At 36.1% G+C, this 14,686-nt stretch overlaps 1 protein-coding gene across 2 annotated transcripts in view; it reads right to left on the reverse strand.

The window, feature by feature from the left end:
* Positions 1-14,686, reverse strand: part of RAPH1 (Ras association (RalGDS/AF-6) and pleckstrin homology domains 1) — an 84,212-nt gene that overhangs the window by 11,695 nt on the left and 57,831 nt on the right. For both annotated transcript variants that reach the window (XM_030277617.4, XM_030277618.4), the window contains 9 exons: positions 12,803-12,880; positions 11,281-11,440; positions 10,108-10,229; positions 8,430-8,495; positions 6,890-7,033; positions 5,608-5,718; positions 2,801-2,899; positions 2,079-2,199; positions 693-835 (listed from right to left, as the gene is read on the reverse strand). In XM_030277617.4, the coding sequence (XP_030133477.3) occupies positions 693-835; positions 2,079-2,199; positions 2,801-2,899; positions 5,608-5,718; positions 6,890-7,033; positions 8,430-8,495; positions 10,108-10,229; positions 11,281-11,440; positions 12,803-12,880 (1,044 nt within the window). The remainder of the gene's footprint in view (positions 1-692; positions 836-2,078; positions 2,200-2,800; positions 2,900-5,607; positions 5,719-6,889; positions 7,034-8,429; positions 8,496-10,107; positions 10,230-11,280; positions 11,441-12,802; positions 12,881-14,686) is intronic.

A 14,686-nucleotide genomic window follows, 5' to 3' on the forward strand; every position in this document is an offset into this window, starting at 1 on the left:
AACAGCTTCAGTGGAATTTCTCCTGTGCATGGAAATCTTCCCCAGGAACTACAACAGTTAGCCATAGAAAGAACAGAAAACTAATCAAATCACAACAGACCTGAACCCCAGCCTCAATGGGTTAAAGTCTTCTGTAACTCTCTACCAGCAACAGGAGATACCACATCTGCCTTAAACTACAACTGCTGATAATGTCAGTACTTTAGTCTTGACTGCATCTGAGGTTACTGGTTCTATTTCCACATAATAGAACACTTTCGAGTAAAAACTACTGAAGTACTTCAAAATATATATACACCTGCTTTGAGGCCCCAGTCATTCACATCTTTACAAAGGAAAGATGTGCTACTTAACTGGAGAAAGATCTTAGTGAAAGAATTTCATTCAACGTGTTAACAGCTTATCTTTTTATTTTGTCTTCATTCAACATTAGTAAATAGGACTCTGTGAGAGGGGCTATATAATGCCTTCAAAGAACAAAAAACTTCTATGCACACAAATAAAATAAAGAACAGAAAGTTGCAGGGCTGAATTACCTGAAAAAGTGAATCCTAAAAACCAATTATATAGCAGTGTAAATTAACTACATAAAACAGAGAAGAAATGCCACTCAAGACAGAGGTGGAATAGGTACAACACTGTCTCATACATTTTGTTGGGTGTTGGCTCTCAAATTAAAGTCTTCTTGTTACCTTGCTGGATTCCTCCAGTTGAGTGCCTCGTTTCCAGGCTTCAGAGAACATGGAGCTGACAATGCTTTGGGAACGGACATGTCCAGCTGTCTGGGTGTCAGAAACTCCACTGTCAGACTGATTAGAATGATTTGATTGAGATTCTGTTCAGAAAAAAAGTTAAGGAACAGTTAGCGTATGTTTCTGAATGTAAGAGTAATGTCAATACGCTTATAATGCAACTCTGACTTGTTAAACATGTCCCCAGAGGCCACAGCTCCCAGTAATGACTGCATAAGCTGTAGCTCACATCCAAGCCATTACCATCTGGAAAACAAAACAGTGCAGCAAATGCCCAGTATTAAGCAAACTTGAAGCTGCACAAGGATGACAGCATGTCAGATGCACCTGCCTTCTGTGTAATCCCATAGTGTCCTGGCACAGGCTGGAATGCAACTTTGGCAGAACATGCTGGGCTGGTGAGCTGTGGCTCAGCTCCCTACAAGAATTTACACTTTACCCGAAAAACACCCAGCTTGGATGGACAAATTGTCAGTATCCAAGAATTTACTGCTGTGCCACACAGTTGAAACAACAAGGTACCTTCCCAGTTAGGCTGCATTTGCTTAGCTCATTCTTACAGGCTACTTTCTGAACCTGTCTAATTCAGTAGCATTACTTCCCAACCTGTATCTGTGGCGGACAAAACACCTTCACACAACAGTACATTTTCAATATCCTGAAGGTTCTGAATAACCCACCAAAGCATCAGTCAGCTCTGAACAATTAAATTACACAGTATAAACTATTTATCAATTGTTAAACTATTACATGCAACAAGAAATCAGCCCCAGTTCTGTTGACAGATAAACAGGAGCACATTAATGCAGGCATGCACAATTTGACATGGAAACAGAAACAGTATTTTCAAAATTTTCTCTAAAGAGATTGTTTAGATCTTTGCCTTTGGGCAGGGGCTAGTCCTCATTTTCCAATTTCAAACATTTCAGTCAACAAAGCAGTTTGAGAACTATATATATATGGTCTATGCATCATTACAATATACATTTGATTTTTCAAATAGGTGAACATAGAGGCATCAGGAATTTGAAATGACGTTTCCTCCTCTCAGTATAAGAAAAACATTGTTTTTTGGAGGTGAACAAGAAACTGCTGCGTATTTCAAATACAAACATCACTGCAAGTAATACAGCAAAATAGGTTTTTACCTGTATGCATATATATATAGATATACATGTACAGAATGTTATAAAGCCTATGAACATAGCATAAAAAACTTTGGAGAAACAGTCAATTTCTGCAATAGCCTCTCTTGAGGCATCCAGACAGCAGATGATAAAAAAGGCAATTGATTTTTTTGTATTATGAGATAGACCACATTGTTACCTGGCAAACTAGATGAGCTGGAGCCTGACTTGATACTGGAGCTAGACAAGGAGGTCCAGTCATACGCTGATTCTGTTCTCTTCAATGCTTCCTGATAGTTCATGTATAGTTGCTTCCCGTACTAAGCAAAATCACAAACAAGTTTAACAACTCTATATTGTTAGATGCTGTACACTCTTTTCAGACTGTTGAGCTCCACCTCTGGCTTCTCTATTACGTCTTTCCTCCTGCCAGTTCCCCCAAAGCAACACAGGCTCTATGGGAAGTAGTTCAGGGAATATTAATAGGATTAGTGAATTGCTGAAAGAAAGAAAAACAATTTATTTATGCTAGAAAGACAGTGTCAAGCAAGAAATGGCCCAATGAATAAACTAAGACAAGCTGAGGATCTTGAAAATCAGCTCTATTTTCTAAATTCTCTTTTCCCATAAGCCCTGTTTTTCTAAAAATCTGAAAGGAGCTGGCTAAAATCTATCTATGATGTCAGAACTGTGTCATGTGACAGGAGTGCAGCAGAAACAAGAAGAAAAGGCCCAATTACCGAATTATTATAACAAAGCCTAATAATTTTGCTAAGGAATGAAAAATGTACGAAGATTTTACAGTTCATGTTCAGAACAGTTAAACAGAGGGAAGTTAGATTTTGCTAAGTAACTGTAAATGGCTTTAAGCAGGTGATGACAACTACTCAAGACAACAGTGTAAGACTACCTGGAGGTTACCTTAGCAATGCGAATGCCATTGATCCATTGGTGTAGAGTTCTTACATCATCACAGCAAAGATATTTGATATACTGGGATTTCTTCTGGATCTGAGGATGCTGCAAAAAATTGTACATTCTCATCAATGTTTTCATAGCTAGGAATGCAAGGAAAGCATTTATTTGCTGATGTCTATACAGAAAAACCTAATGCTGGAAGCTCTTCAACAGTAATCTGTATTTAAGCCCACTTAAAAATGTTCCAGAAGGTGAGTATCAATGGGGATTGCTTGACCCACACATTTGGAAGTGTGTCCAGCACACACTGATTTGAAACACTAAGAAAGGGCTAGTCTTTCACTATTCTAGGGCTGTAGTACTTTCTACCCACTAAGAGTCTTCTGTACCTACGGACTGACCACTTGACAAAGACAAATGGTATATCACCTTTCTCTCACACAGAAATCTCCCAAACTAGAGGAAAACAAACACACTGGTCTTCTCAGTCTTTGCAGGCTTAAGTGAGACACTCCCCAAATGACATGCTGTTAAGCATAATTCGATTTTCAGCTTGTAGAGCCTTCAAGGTTCTCACCTTACTGGTAACAGGGCTATCATCTAAAAATACTTGCTGCTCCCACACAGACGTATAAAAAATGTAAAGGCACTGTATTTATCAACTCAGCAGTCAAGAAACAAATGCATGTTTTTTAAAAATCACACATTGGAAATCATTCTGGATGGACTATTCAGTTGTTTCCTGTCCACGCTATAGGAGTTACAGGTCTCTCAGCTGTTGGGGTAACTGAATACCCCAGTTCTTATCATTTCCTCTGTTAGCTTACAGCTCAGTGACAGAACAGTTTTGCTAGAGGATTGTAGGTATTGAAGTTTTACTGAAGACTGTCTGAAACATATGTCAAAGAACTTCAAAAATTTTTTCAGAATATTCTATCCTATCCTATTCTAAAATTCTCATTTCCAACACAATTATTTTAAAATGAACATAAGATGTTTCTGTCCATAAAGAGAATATATATAATACATTTACTTACAATAATAGATGTTTTCATTTTTCACTACCAACCTCCTACACATTCATGTTGTATAACAAAGAAGAGTCTTTAGAAGAAAATACAATTACTTTGCTAACCAACCAGCTTCTTCCTGGACTTGCTCAAAACTTTGATTATATAGAAATAAAAGAACTTCTCAGAAATCTGACATTTAGGACCAAGGAGTTAACTTTGTACAGTAGCACTCAAATGTTACATTTAACAATAGCACAGCACCTAACGTAAGCACACTAAGTTTTGATATAAATAAAGCAGTGAAGATAAAGACAAATCCAGTCTGGATATCAGTAGAGAACTGGGCCTTCAGTTTCTATCTGCCATTCACCTGTCCCAAAGGAGATACCTCCTAGCTTAGTGAGCCTTTGTGGCACAAAAACTGTGTGGTTTCTATATATTAGTACTAACTGAAAACATTGATCTAACATTATAAAAACTGTTGAAGGCAGAACTGAATCCTGCTTAATATAATAATTTGGAGATTCATCAGTTCCACACAGAAAATATAGCTTCACTTGGTGTAAGTTACCCAACAAGATCTACCCCCCATTAATTTACTTAGGGACAATTTCTACACATTTTTGTGTCTTCAGTAACGTTGCCATTAAGTTTTATGCTCAGAATGGCAATAATTTTTTTTTAAATCTACTTTATGTAGTCAAAATCTGAAAATATAATTTACTATTAACCTGTCCAAATGATATAGAGAAAAGGGACATGTAAGTAGAAAAATCAATTTACTTCAAGGAATTTATATACACCTACAAATACTGACGTTTTTGTTTGCATTCAATGACCTATAAGAACATGGAAAATACTTCCAGTTTCAGCTGTGTACTTTCTCGAGTAATATCATGTCCCATATTTAATATTCTGTGTCTCCTTGGTGGGCTGCAAGACATGTTGCCCGGTCCACTGGAAAATGAAATCCTTTTTCAGGCAGTGGACAGGCAGCCACACACTCCAGGCACAGTAAACAGGACATGTACAACTCCACATGAGCTCCAGAGCAGGGAGGGGAAAAGTGCAACCATAACCATCTCTTATTACTGGCACCATTTCAAATCCATCAAGACATGTTACTTGCTGTGAACACAGTGTGAAAGCCTGTTTTAAAATAGCTTGGTACCCAGCTATCTTGCAGGAACCGACACCATTCTGAACACTATGTGGGAGTCAACAGAAACTAGGAGATGTGTTGATTCAATTAAAATAACTTTATGCACTCAGGTTATTAGATCTGTTTAAGATCAGCTCACTGGTTTTGTAACAGATTTTGCTACTTGTTCTTTCTACCTATCATTTATACTCAGAAGATGCCTCCTTTAAAACATCCCTTCTCCCTCAGGTTGGTCGATAACGGGTATCTTTGAATCTTTAATATTAATTTCTCCATTACTCTGCACCTACACGGAGAAGATAACTCCCTGGAATTAGCATTTCAAGGGGTATTATCTCTGAACCTAAACAGTTGTAAGGTATAGAGTTGCCAAATGGAAAAGAAGACTTCAGTGTTCTTTTTTTCTAGTGTAATGAACAATTACATAGACTGGCACTCATCAGTCTGGAAATAAAACAATTCAGGGCAATATGAAAACGTTTATGAAGCCACAACCAGCACAGAGAGCAGGCAACAAATGTTCACTAACTGTTCACATTGTATACAAGAACTAAAGGAAAATCAGATTAAAAGCAGCTGATGTTTCAGAACAAGTAAAAGTGTATTAAAGGTATAGCCAACTGCTGCAGTGTTACCTTTAGCACTAAACAATAGTCAGTGGGTGCCTTGTATTTGTTCCGATAGTCCTGTCCATAGTAAACACTGACATGGTCTAGCTGTAGAAAGCACACAAGATCCCGTGAGACCTAGTAAATACAAAAATGGTCGTTTACAAAATATCTTTATAAAAATCCACAGACATTGACACAATCAGTCTAATGCTAAGATCCAATACCAATATAAGGTCTAGTTAAGGTCAAATATTAGTTTCAATCTGATACAAAAGCTACCAACACAAGAAGGGGATACAGCTATGCATAAACTCTTTCATCACACCTTGATTTTTAACCAAATTCAGTCTGGTTTTTGTGTTTTGCCTGCATTTTGTCTTTTGATAACACTTCAGACTGTTCACTCAGAGCAGGTATCAGGAGAAAGTAAATATGATTGGTTGATCAGGAAGTTATCAGCTGTAGGTTATATTTCACCTTGGTAATAATCAAGGTGTCCAAATTCCAGTGAGACTGTAAGTAGAATTCTAAAGATGTCTGGCATTGAGTGCAGGGCAAAGAATTTCAACAGGCTACTCGCATACAGATTGTTTTAATGAAGCAAAAGATTATGGCAAGAACATCTGACATGCATTCAGCTCTAAAGGGAGCTGTTGTGCTGATAGAGATTTCCTCTTCATTCCCAGATGTACTGGGAATCATCTGATGCTGTCAAGACTGATGGATTCATGGATGACTTGAACACACAGTAGTCCAGCCTTGAAGCTGTAATGTATTTGTAGTGTCTTTCTGCTTACTTTGCATTACTGATACAGAGAACAGCAGTAAGTGATCCTGAAGAAATGGAATTACATTTACTAGTTTCAAAAAATAATAGCACCAATTGGTCCAATAGGAATCCCATTTACACAAACTAACTAAACATAATGAAATTATGTAGACATTGTGGAGTTGGTCTGATACTTCATGATTGACATTTGCAGAGCAATTTGGTCCTCCGTCCAAATTCTTCTTGAGCAAAGACCAGCTTCTTAGCTCCACCAAAAGCTTTTCCTCAAGTATTTCTCAACATCTAACCCTAAGCTAACTCAAAAAGCAGACCCCTGTATTCTTGTATTTTTAAACTGGGATTACACCCTCCACATCAAGTGCTGCCACAAAAGTTCACACAGTATTTCCATGATAAAGCCAGCCTTATAATTAAGGGACTTGGAAAGGCACAGCTAAGCCAAAATTTAAAGCCAACTCTTGTGTGCACTGTTTAACAGCAATAAACAATTCAGAGCAATTGCTTTAAGTAGCATACCTTCGCCTTCCCTTTAGGGACGTAGTAGATTCCAGAAGCCCGAAGAAGGAAGTAACGTTTCTTCCAAGATTTCTTACCATCCTCTTTCAGCCACAAAACTCCCTCAATCTCTGGCACAGTTACAGAACTTCCACAGAAGCATTCCTGCCAATAAACAGAGCAGTTTGGGAAACAGACAGAACAGAGAGCATGCACTGGTTTGTTTTGAATAACTGAAATTCTTTATCCAAAGAATGCACTTGTAGCAGGGATAGCTCTTTTTTCACATGAGATATGAACTGCAGATAAATTACAGAAGCAATAAGGTAATTCAGACAAGCATGATATGTGTCTGAGTATGTGCTCAGTGCAACAATGACAAAAAATCATTAGCAGCTACTGTAAAGATTTTCTGACTACTGCTTCTCAGTAATAGATCCCCCAATGGCTTTAAGGTCACAAGATCACCTCATATAGCCTCATATGTATAAGCACACACAAACCTAACTGTGCATCCATCAGACACAGCTGCAATTCATTCCAGGAGTACTGTGCTGCTACTAACTGCCCACAACACTGCAACTTCTGCTAATGTTCTATTTATAAAGAACTAGCAAAGAAAAACAAATGCTTTAAATACACTACAGATTAATATGCAGCACAGAGACTTATGAATAATCTTAGAAGACAGAAAGAATTAAGCAGAATTACAATTTTCTGCATGTTGTCGCTTCAAACAATTTTTTTCATCCAGAGTATACGTACAAACACTTACTAAAACCTATATTAACTATATATTAATAACATGCATAGGCTACTTTTAAGTTAAACTGTTTTAAGTTTAATCCAAAATGAAATATCCCAAGTATTTACCTTTGGATAACTATGTAAATTATAATCATTATTCTGGAAATCAAGTGGAACCCATGGCACTTCAGCCATGTCACAAAAATATTTAGTTTTCAGCTTATGAAGGTTATATTTACTGTGTGCTTTATTTGCTCCACACTTTTATGCCCTTATTTCTGTAAACTGGTTAATGTGTTTGATAATAACTAGTTTTCTGTCATGCATTTCTTAAAATTCAGTATTTTGGGGTTTTTTATTTTAAAATGTAATTGGAAAAAAAAATACTACTTTGCTTATTATCAAAATTTGAAATATTAACTTAAACCAGTCTCCAGACCCATGCTCTAGGAATTTTTTAGAAATGAAAATTTGGGAAGTGCTAGTAAAAATTCTCTAGCACCACAGGCCAAAAAAACAGGTCACAGTCCTCCAAATTTCAACTTGAAATTAATGGTTTTAGCCATAGCAAGGGACAATCTCAATTTGATTTTCACTGTGTATGGTATTTCAGCTACTAAACTAAGTACAGAAACTTTTTTTAACTGATCACATCTGAAAGAGAGTTATATTAAAACAGACATCTATCTCAAATATAACACATTCCATTCAGTTTCCAGAATTACATTCTGCTTTGTCCATCAATTTCAATCACCACAACCTTTAGCAGTTTGTCTTCAAACTCCAAAGTGACTTTCTGGTTTGAAATTCTTACCTCTAGTAGCACCTCTTTATTTCTGTCTGCCATCTCAGAGGTTTCTTTCTTCCCCAAAAGATAGTTCTGTAACAAAATGAAGTTTAATATTTCTTTAGGCACTCTGAAATCAAGCCAAATGGCATTTCTTGTTTACTTTTCTGTAGCAGTAAGAACAAAACTTTGTAGACAAATTGAAACTCACAGACTGCTAAATAATACGTTGAAGTAACTTAAAATCACCTTTACCAGAAATACCAGTCAGTCTGTATTCTTACCTAATAGCCTCATAACTTCATCCTGCCTTTCCAAAGATCAAACAGCTCTCTGTTACAATGCATCCAGAAATGAAAATACTATGAACTTGTAAATACCACAATAAAAATATAAGAAACCCCTGGAGATCTGTTACATACTGTCGTTATTTCTGCATTCAAAGAAGCACACATAGAAGCAATGTACTTCTTTCCACCTTGGTCTGAGTTTTACTGAATAGAAATATTTATTTTCACAAAGAATTACTAAATAAAATACTTGTCAACTTCTTAAAAGGAACTTAATAATATACAGGCACCATATCTTATTTAGTAAGATTTTTACTCTTACTCAGTTTGGGAAAGACTGGGACAAAGAAAAGCATCTTCCTAACCCCTAGCTCTAATACTGGAAAAAAAACAAATATTCACAAAGTTTCACAAGTTCAATATTTTGAAGCAAGAAGAAATATTTGATTTATGCCGATACCTCACTCCTGTGACAGTGCCTACTATATGTACTAAGAGTAAACCTATAATCTATAAACTTTTAGAAAGAATGTAGAATTTTGCTGCTTCAGTGCAAAGCCCTTGCATAAGACCTGGTTTTCAGATCTTTCTTAAAATAAATAAAATCAAGTAAACTGGTGACCCATAGGATGAACATGCAAAATTGATACCCAGTTTAAATCAAATAAATTAGCATATAGATGCCATACAGATATAAAAATAATCTCTAAACTCAAAAGGGAAGAGGTGAGAGTTAGGACAGAGATCAAGTGAATTTTCAATGCAAATTCTTCCAAGAGTCACCTTCTGCTTTTCTGTTTCTTCTCCCCCACTCCCCTACAATACTGAAGTGCTGCCAGATACCAGGTCTGCAGCGACCATTTGAGAGAAGAGAGATCTTTGAGGCCATTTGAGAGGAAGAGGGGCCTTTTATTTCTGAGCCAGGGAGCAGGAAACACAGGTGAATATAGGCAGGTCCCAGCTTCCACAGGAAGGGGCACACACTCTTCATTTGTCATTTAACCATGGAGTAGCTATTCTCTTAGATTTTGTCTTCCCCTTCTTGACAGCAATGCAAGAATGCACGGTGGAGAGACATTACTATTAGCAATAGCTGTCAACACCTTTCTTGCATATTTACATAATTGAGCAGCACTAATTATGGCTGTAAATCCCTGGAAACGGCCTGCCTTCATGTGCATTAAAACTACTCACAGACACATTAGCAAACAGATTGCTTCAGCTCAAGGCTGTCTCCTAAGGATTGACTTTGCGTCAACAACATTGTGGATGTACATAGTGCTGAAGTGTAAAGTTGCCTGGCATTTCAACACATATACAAGTACCAAAATGAAGGTTTGGAAATGAATGCTACCAAAAAATGAAGAAATCGCCATCAGCCACACACACACACGCAGCACAAATCTCAGGCTTACCTGTGGATTCTTGAAAAGTGCGTATTTCTCTATACGTTCCACAAACATTAGTTTGTTTTGACTGTCTCTTGTCCAGTTCAAGAGATTTTCAACTAAATTTTCATGATCTTCAAAGATCCTTTCTGCAACAATAACAAGTGAGCAAATACATTGGAATCTGTCACATTTTGTGATAGAATCTAATCTGTAGTAATTTCCAAGAGACAAGGCATATATGCAGAGAAAATAGAGTTCAAGATCTACTACAGTGGGGAAGAAGTTTATGCTAAGAGACTACAAGAACTTAGTCCACTTCCAGACACTCCTGACTTAATATTTTTTACATCCAGTCATTCAACATGGACTTCCCCTATCTTCAAACGTATAGTTCCATCACCATATGAAATATTTTAATTTTTTTTTATCTGAGAAGGCCTACCATCCTACAGGAACACTGCAGACTCAAGTGGTAACATTTCAACGGTTATGAGCACAAATAAGAAGGTTACCACATTTATGTGTTTTCTGGTCTACATAATTCCCAGACGAATGAATCGGGCAGCTTTTTTGGCACAAAACTTCTCTCTAAATCCCCAGTGATTATCTCACTCATAAAGTATCAAAAAGTAGTGGGCAATGATCAGAATGAAAACAAAATGCTTCTGAAATGCAGAATACCCATAGCTAGTACACGTATTGTAAAGAAGTCTGAAAATTGACACTGTCTACTTCCTATGATCTCTGTTGCTCAATAAATGATGTACCAACAACAACTTCTGAGATCTTTGGTTCTCAGTCAAAGCTCTGAACTTTGACTCTCCATTGAAAAAGTTACCACTAGTGCTAGAACTTCAGAACACTGAAAATGGACAAAAGAGAACGGAGTAAAGAAAAAGAGGAAAATTTATTGAAATGGTAGAAAATAGCTGAAAATCCTCATTGCAAAATAAAGAAGAAGAAATCTTTGGGAAAGCACTAGACCAACTTTCTCATCCTTTTAAACACATTGAAGTAGAATTTTCAGATCATTCTGAAGCAAGTTCAATCATGAGCTTTATTATCTGAATTAGCATTTACTACATTAATGAACAGGATGATGAACATTATGAAGAAAAGTATACAAATAATTCTGAGAATGTAGACTACTGCTGCATCAATGAATAAGAATTAGAAATGCTTATAATTATTACTTACCCATTTGCAATTCAGAGATGGTTTCCACTAATGACCAGTCTAAACTGTAGCCACAATGTGATTTGTCCATCAGATTGTCTAATACTTGTCTCACTGTTTGCCTCTCATCCACCATCATTGTTTTTGAGCTGTCATCAGACATATGGACTCTGATCACCAACTGTTAAGCAGAAAATTAAGAAAACAAAAAGGATTAATCTACTACATTTCAAATAAAAATAAGATTTCTAAGATCTTGTTTATTGTTCTACGGTTTTCTTACAGTAGCATGAAATTCAATCAAAACACTCCCTGAAAATGTAAGATGTCATAAATGATGGCTAGATATTTGTATCCCAGACACTTAACAAGATACTGCTCTCCTTCAGCACAAGAAAATAAATATAAAGGTCTTTCTAACATAATGAGAAAGTCCTTCAGTTGTGTTAAGAAGGAAAAAAAATCCTTCCTGCCAAAGTGTCCTGATAATAAAGTGTCTTTCAGACAATATCTAGGTGGAACAAACACAGATATATGTAAGCTTGAGCTCTGCATAAGCTTACAAAGAATGAGAATTTTTCAGATGTGCAGTTTAAGCTTTCTGCCTGCTTCCTATGGTATTTTCTAAAAATGGTTATTATGTAAAAAATATAGCAATACTAAACCTTACTTTTCTGTGGAATATGAAGCAAGAGTGTGAAAAAAAAAAATCTGATTTTATAATACAATGGCTTTTCATAGGCATTTTAAAGAGTTCACTGTCCAGAAACAAAAATCTAGTCAAATTTTAAACCAATCAAAATACTTAAGACAACAGATTCTTTTTGCCAATCATTTTTTTTTTCCATTTTTACATCTTGTTCAGCTTGAAAAGATAAAACCTACTAGCTGTAATACACCGGTACAATTGACTTGTAAATTTCCATCTTCCATCCAAGACAGTTTTTCAGCTTTTGATCTACCAACAATTAATTCAAAAGGCATTTTAAGCTACTGGAAAACTCCTGTCATAAAATAAAAATGCTAAATTTTAAGGGTACTCTGTATTCTTTGAGAGTACATCAAGTAATGGCAGCAGACTTTCACCATTTGGTAATCTCTGTCTTTAGTCTGGAATACTTCTCTTCCATTTAGCACTGTATCCTGCTATGCATAATGGAAAAAGACTTGCAAAGAAAAGGCTGTGAAGAAAACAGGCACAAATTTTAAACATGTGACTGCAGAACATACAAGAACAATCTCAGGAGGCTGGACCTTCATTTCAATTCTGAGTGGAAGTTGGTAAAATCTTCCCAATGAGCACTAGCTGAAATACAAGCTATTCCTTAAGAAAAACATCATGTTCTTCCATATCCTAGGCTTCTCCTGGTTAGGTCCAGCCTAGATGGGAAAGCACATTACCACTAAAGATTAGAACAATACAATGTTCTTGTTTTATAAAGAGCAACTTAAGAGTAATAGATACAAATGAAATTTGCCTGCATATTCCAAGGGGGGAAAAAAAACAAAATAAGGGTCTTATAAATTGGTATAACTAACCCACCTTTTTCACTTGTGCTTCTTTAATCTTCTCTAATGCAACCCTAATCTTCTCAGCTTTCAATTTAGCAGCCTGTTCCTCCTAGAGGGACATAACACACAATTCCAGTTAACACAAACTTCAGTCAGTCAGGTTTCAGTGGCTTTGAGGCTACCATGCTTTAAAAAATGAATTGAAATGCTTATTAGCTCATCTATAAATCTCCAACTATTTCCTAGTGATGATGAAAACTATTACTTTTTAAGATAAAAAGTGTTCCTATCTAATATTTAGAGACACAACTGCCATTAACTCCAAAGGAACATACTGGAGGTATATATTTTGTATAGACATTTCTCTGTTCTCCTGTACTTTAAATACCCTTATGCTACCAAATACTTTAGAATATTATATATTTACAGTCATAGCCTGGGACAATACATATTCAGCAGGTATATACAGTGGAGTACAGCCAATAGATTTTTTTGTTGATCAACACAAAATGCAAACAGCATGCCAGGAAGTATCCGAATTTAACAGCACACAGAAAGAAGGTAAACAAATCCTATAACTAGGATTCCATACTACATGCATTAGTTTTAAGTGGTTAAATCCTTTTGCAGTAAGAAGTCTGAAAACTCACTTTGTCTTTACTAAATCCAAGTTGTATTTCTCCTTAAGTATTTTAAGACACAAGGCACATAAGCATTCTTTTGCTCTTCTATGTAATAGATTTTTTTTACAATTGGAAATGCATTAAAAATGCAGGTACCTTAAATCTATTTGCTGATGCTAAAGAAAACTCTTTTTAAGACTAGCAAAAAGGATTTTTAAATTCTAGAGATTAGATATTTTTGTTGAAATTGCATTTGAAATATGCAGCTAAAAAGCAACCACTGTTTAAAAAATGACATACGCAGTTTTCAGACTTTCAAAATCTTCAACCGTGGATCTTCATTGCAATTAATATTTAAAACCGTAATTACTTTAGAATCTCTAGCACAAACAACTCTATTAAAACCCACACAAATCCCTTCCAAAATATTCAGTATCCTTAAAAAAGAATAATTAATATTTTTTCCAGAGACAAAGTACCGCATCTCATCACAACATTCAGCATGTTACAAACATTTAGTTCTCTATTGCTTTCTTCTATGAATGTAATTCATAGTTTCTTTACCATGTGTTTAGATGGTTGCTTTTCTTGTAAAAGTCAAGATTCAGCTATTCTGAAATCCAGAGAATTAAAGTTTTGGCTTCTCAATAAATTACTAATATTCATATCAACTGCTAAAGAACATTCTCTTGTTATTTACTGCACTCTTAGTAGCTTTTCATCCTTCACATCTGTGACCATCCTGTGCACCAGAAAAAACATCAGCTGAACAGACCAGTATGCTACTTTGAAACATAATTCTTTCCAATAAAATGAACCAGTAAGTTGACACAAGCAGAAATAATGTGGGCCTGAAACCTTATCTGGGCACTGAATTACCCAGGAACATTGCATTTATGAGTCTACAGGGAATTATGGCTTTTTATTCACAACAGCAATGCTGTCCTAGAGCTTAGAAAGGTTAAATCAGATTAGCATTCTGTGAAAAACAAACCATGGCATGATAACAAGAATCTTTTATTCTTCCTATTTCTTACCATTAACTACTTCAATATGTAGAAATAAATTGTTACTATAAAATGAGGCTTCACAGCGCCAAGCCTGACAGAGCTATAGAAGCGCCTGGATAATGCTCTCAGGCACATGGGGTGACTCCTTGGGATGTCCTGTGCAGGGCCAGCAACTGGACTCAATGACCCTTGTGGGTCCCTTCCAACTGAGCTTACTCAGTGATTCTGTGAAAGACTTGTCAGTTTCTAAAAGTGATGTATGTAAGCTATGTACCTGTTCAT

Source organism: Taeniopygia guttata, chromosome 7, assembly GCF_048771995.1.
Source record: "Taeniopygia guttata chromosome 7, bTaeGut7.mat, whole genome shotgun sequence".
NCBI lineage: Eukaryota > Metazoa > Chordata > Aves > Passeriformes > Estrildidae > Taeniopygia > Taeniopygia guttata.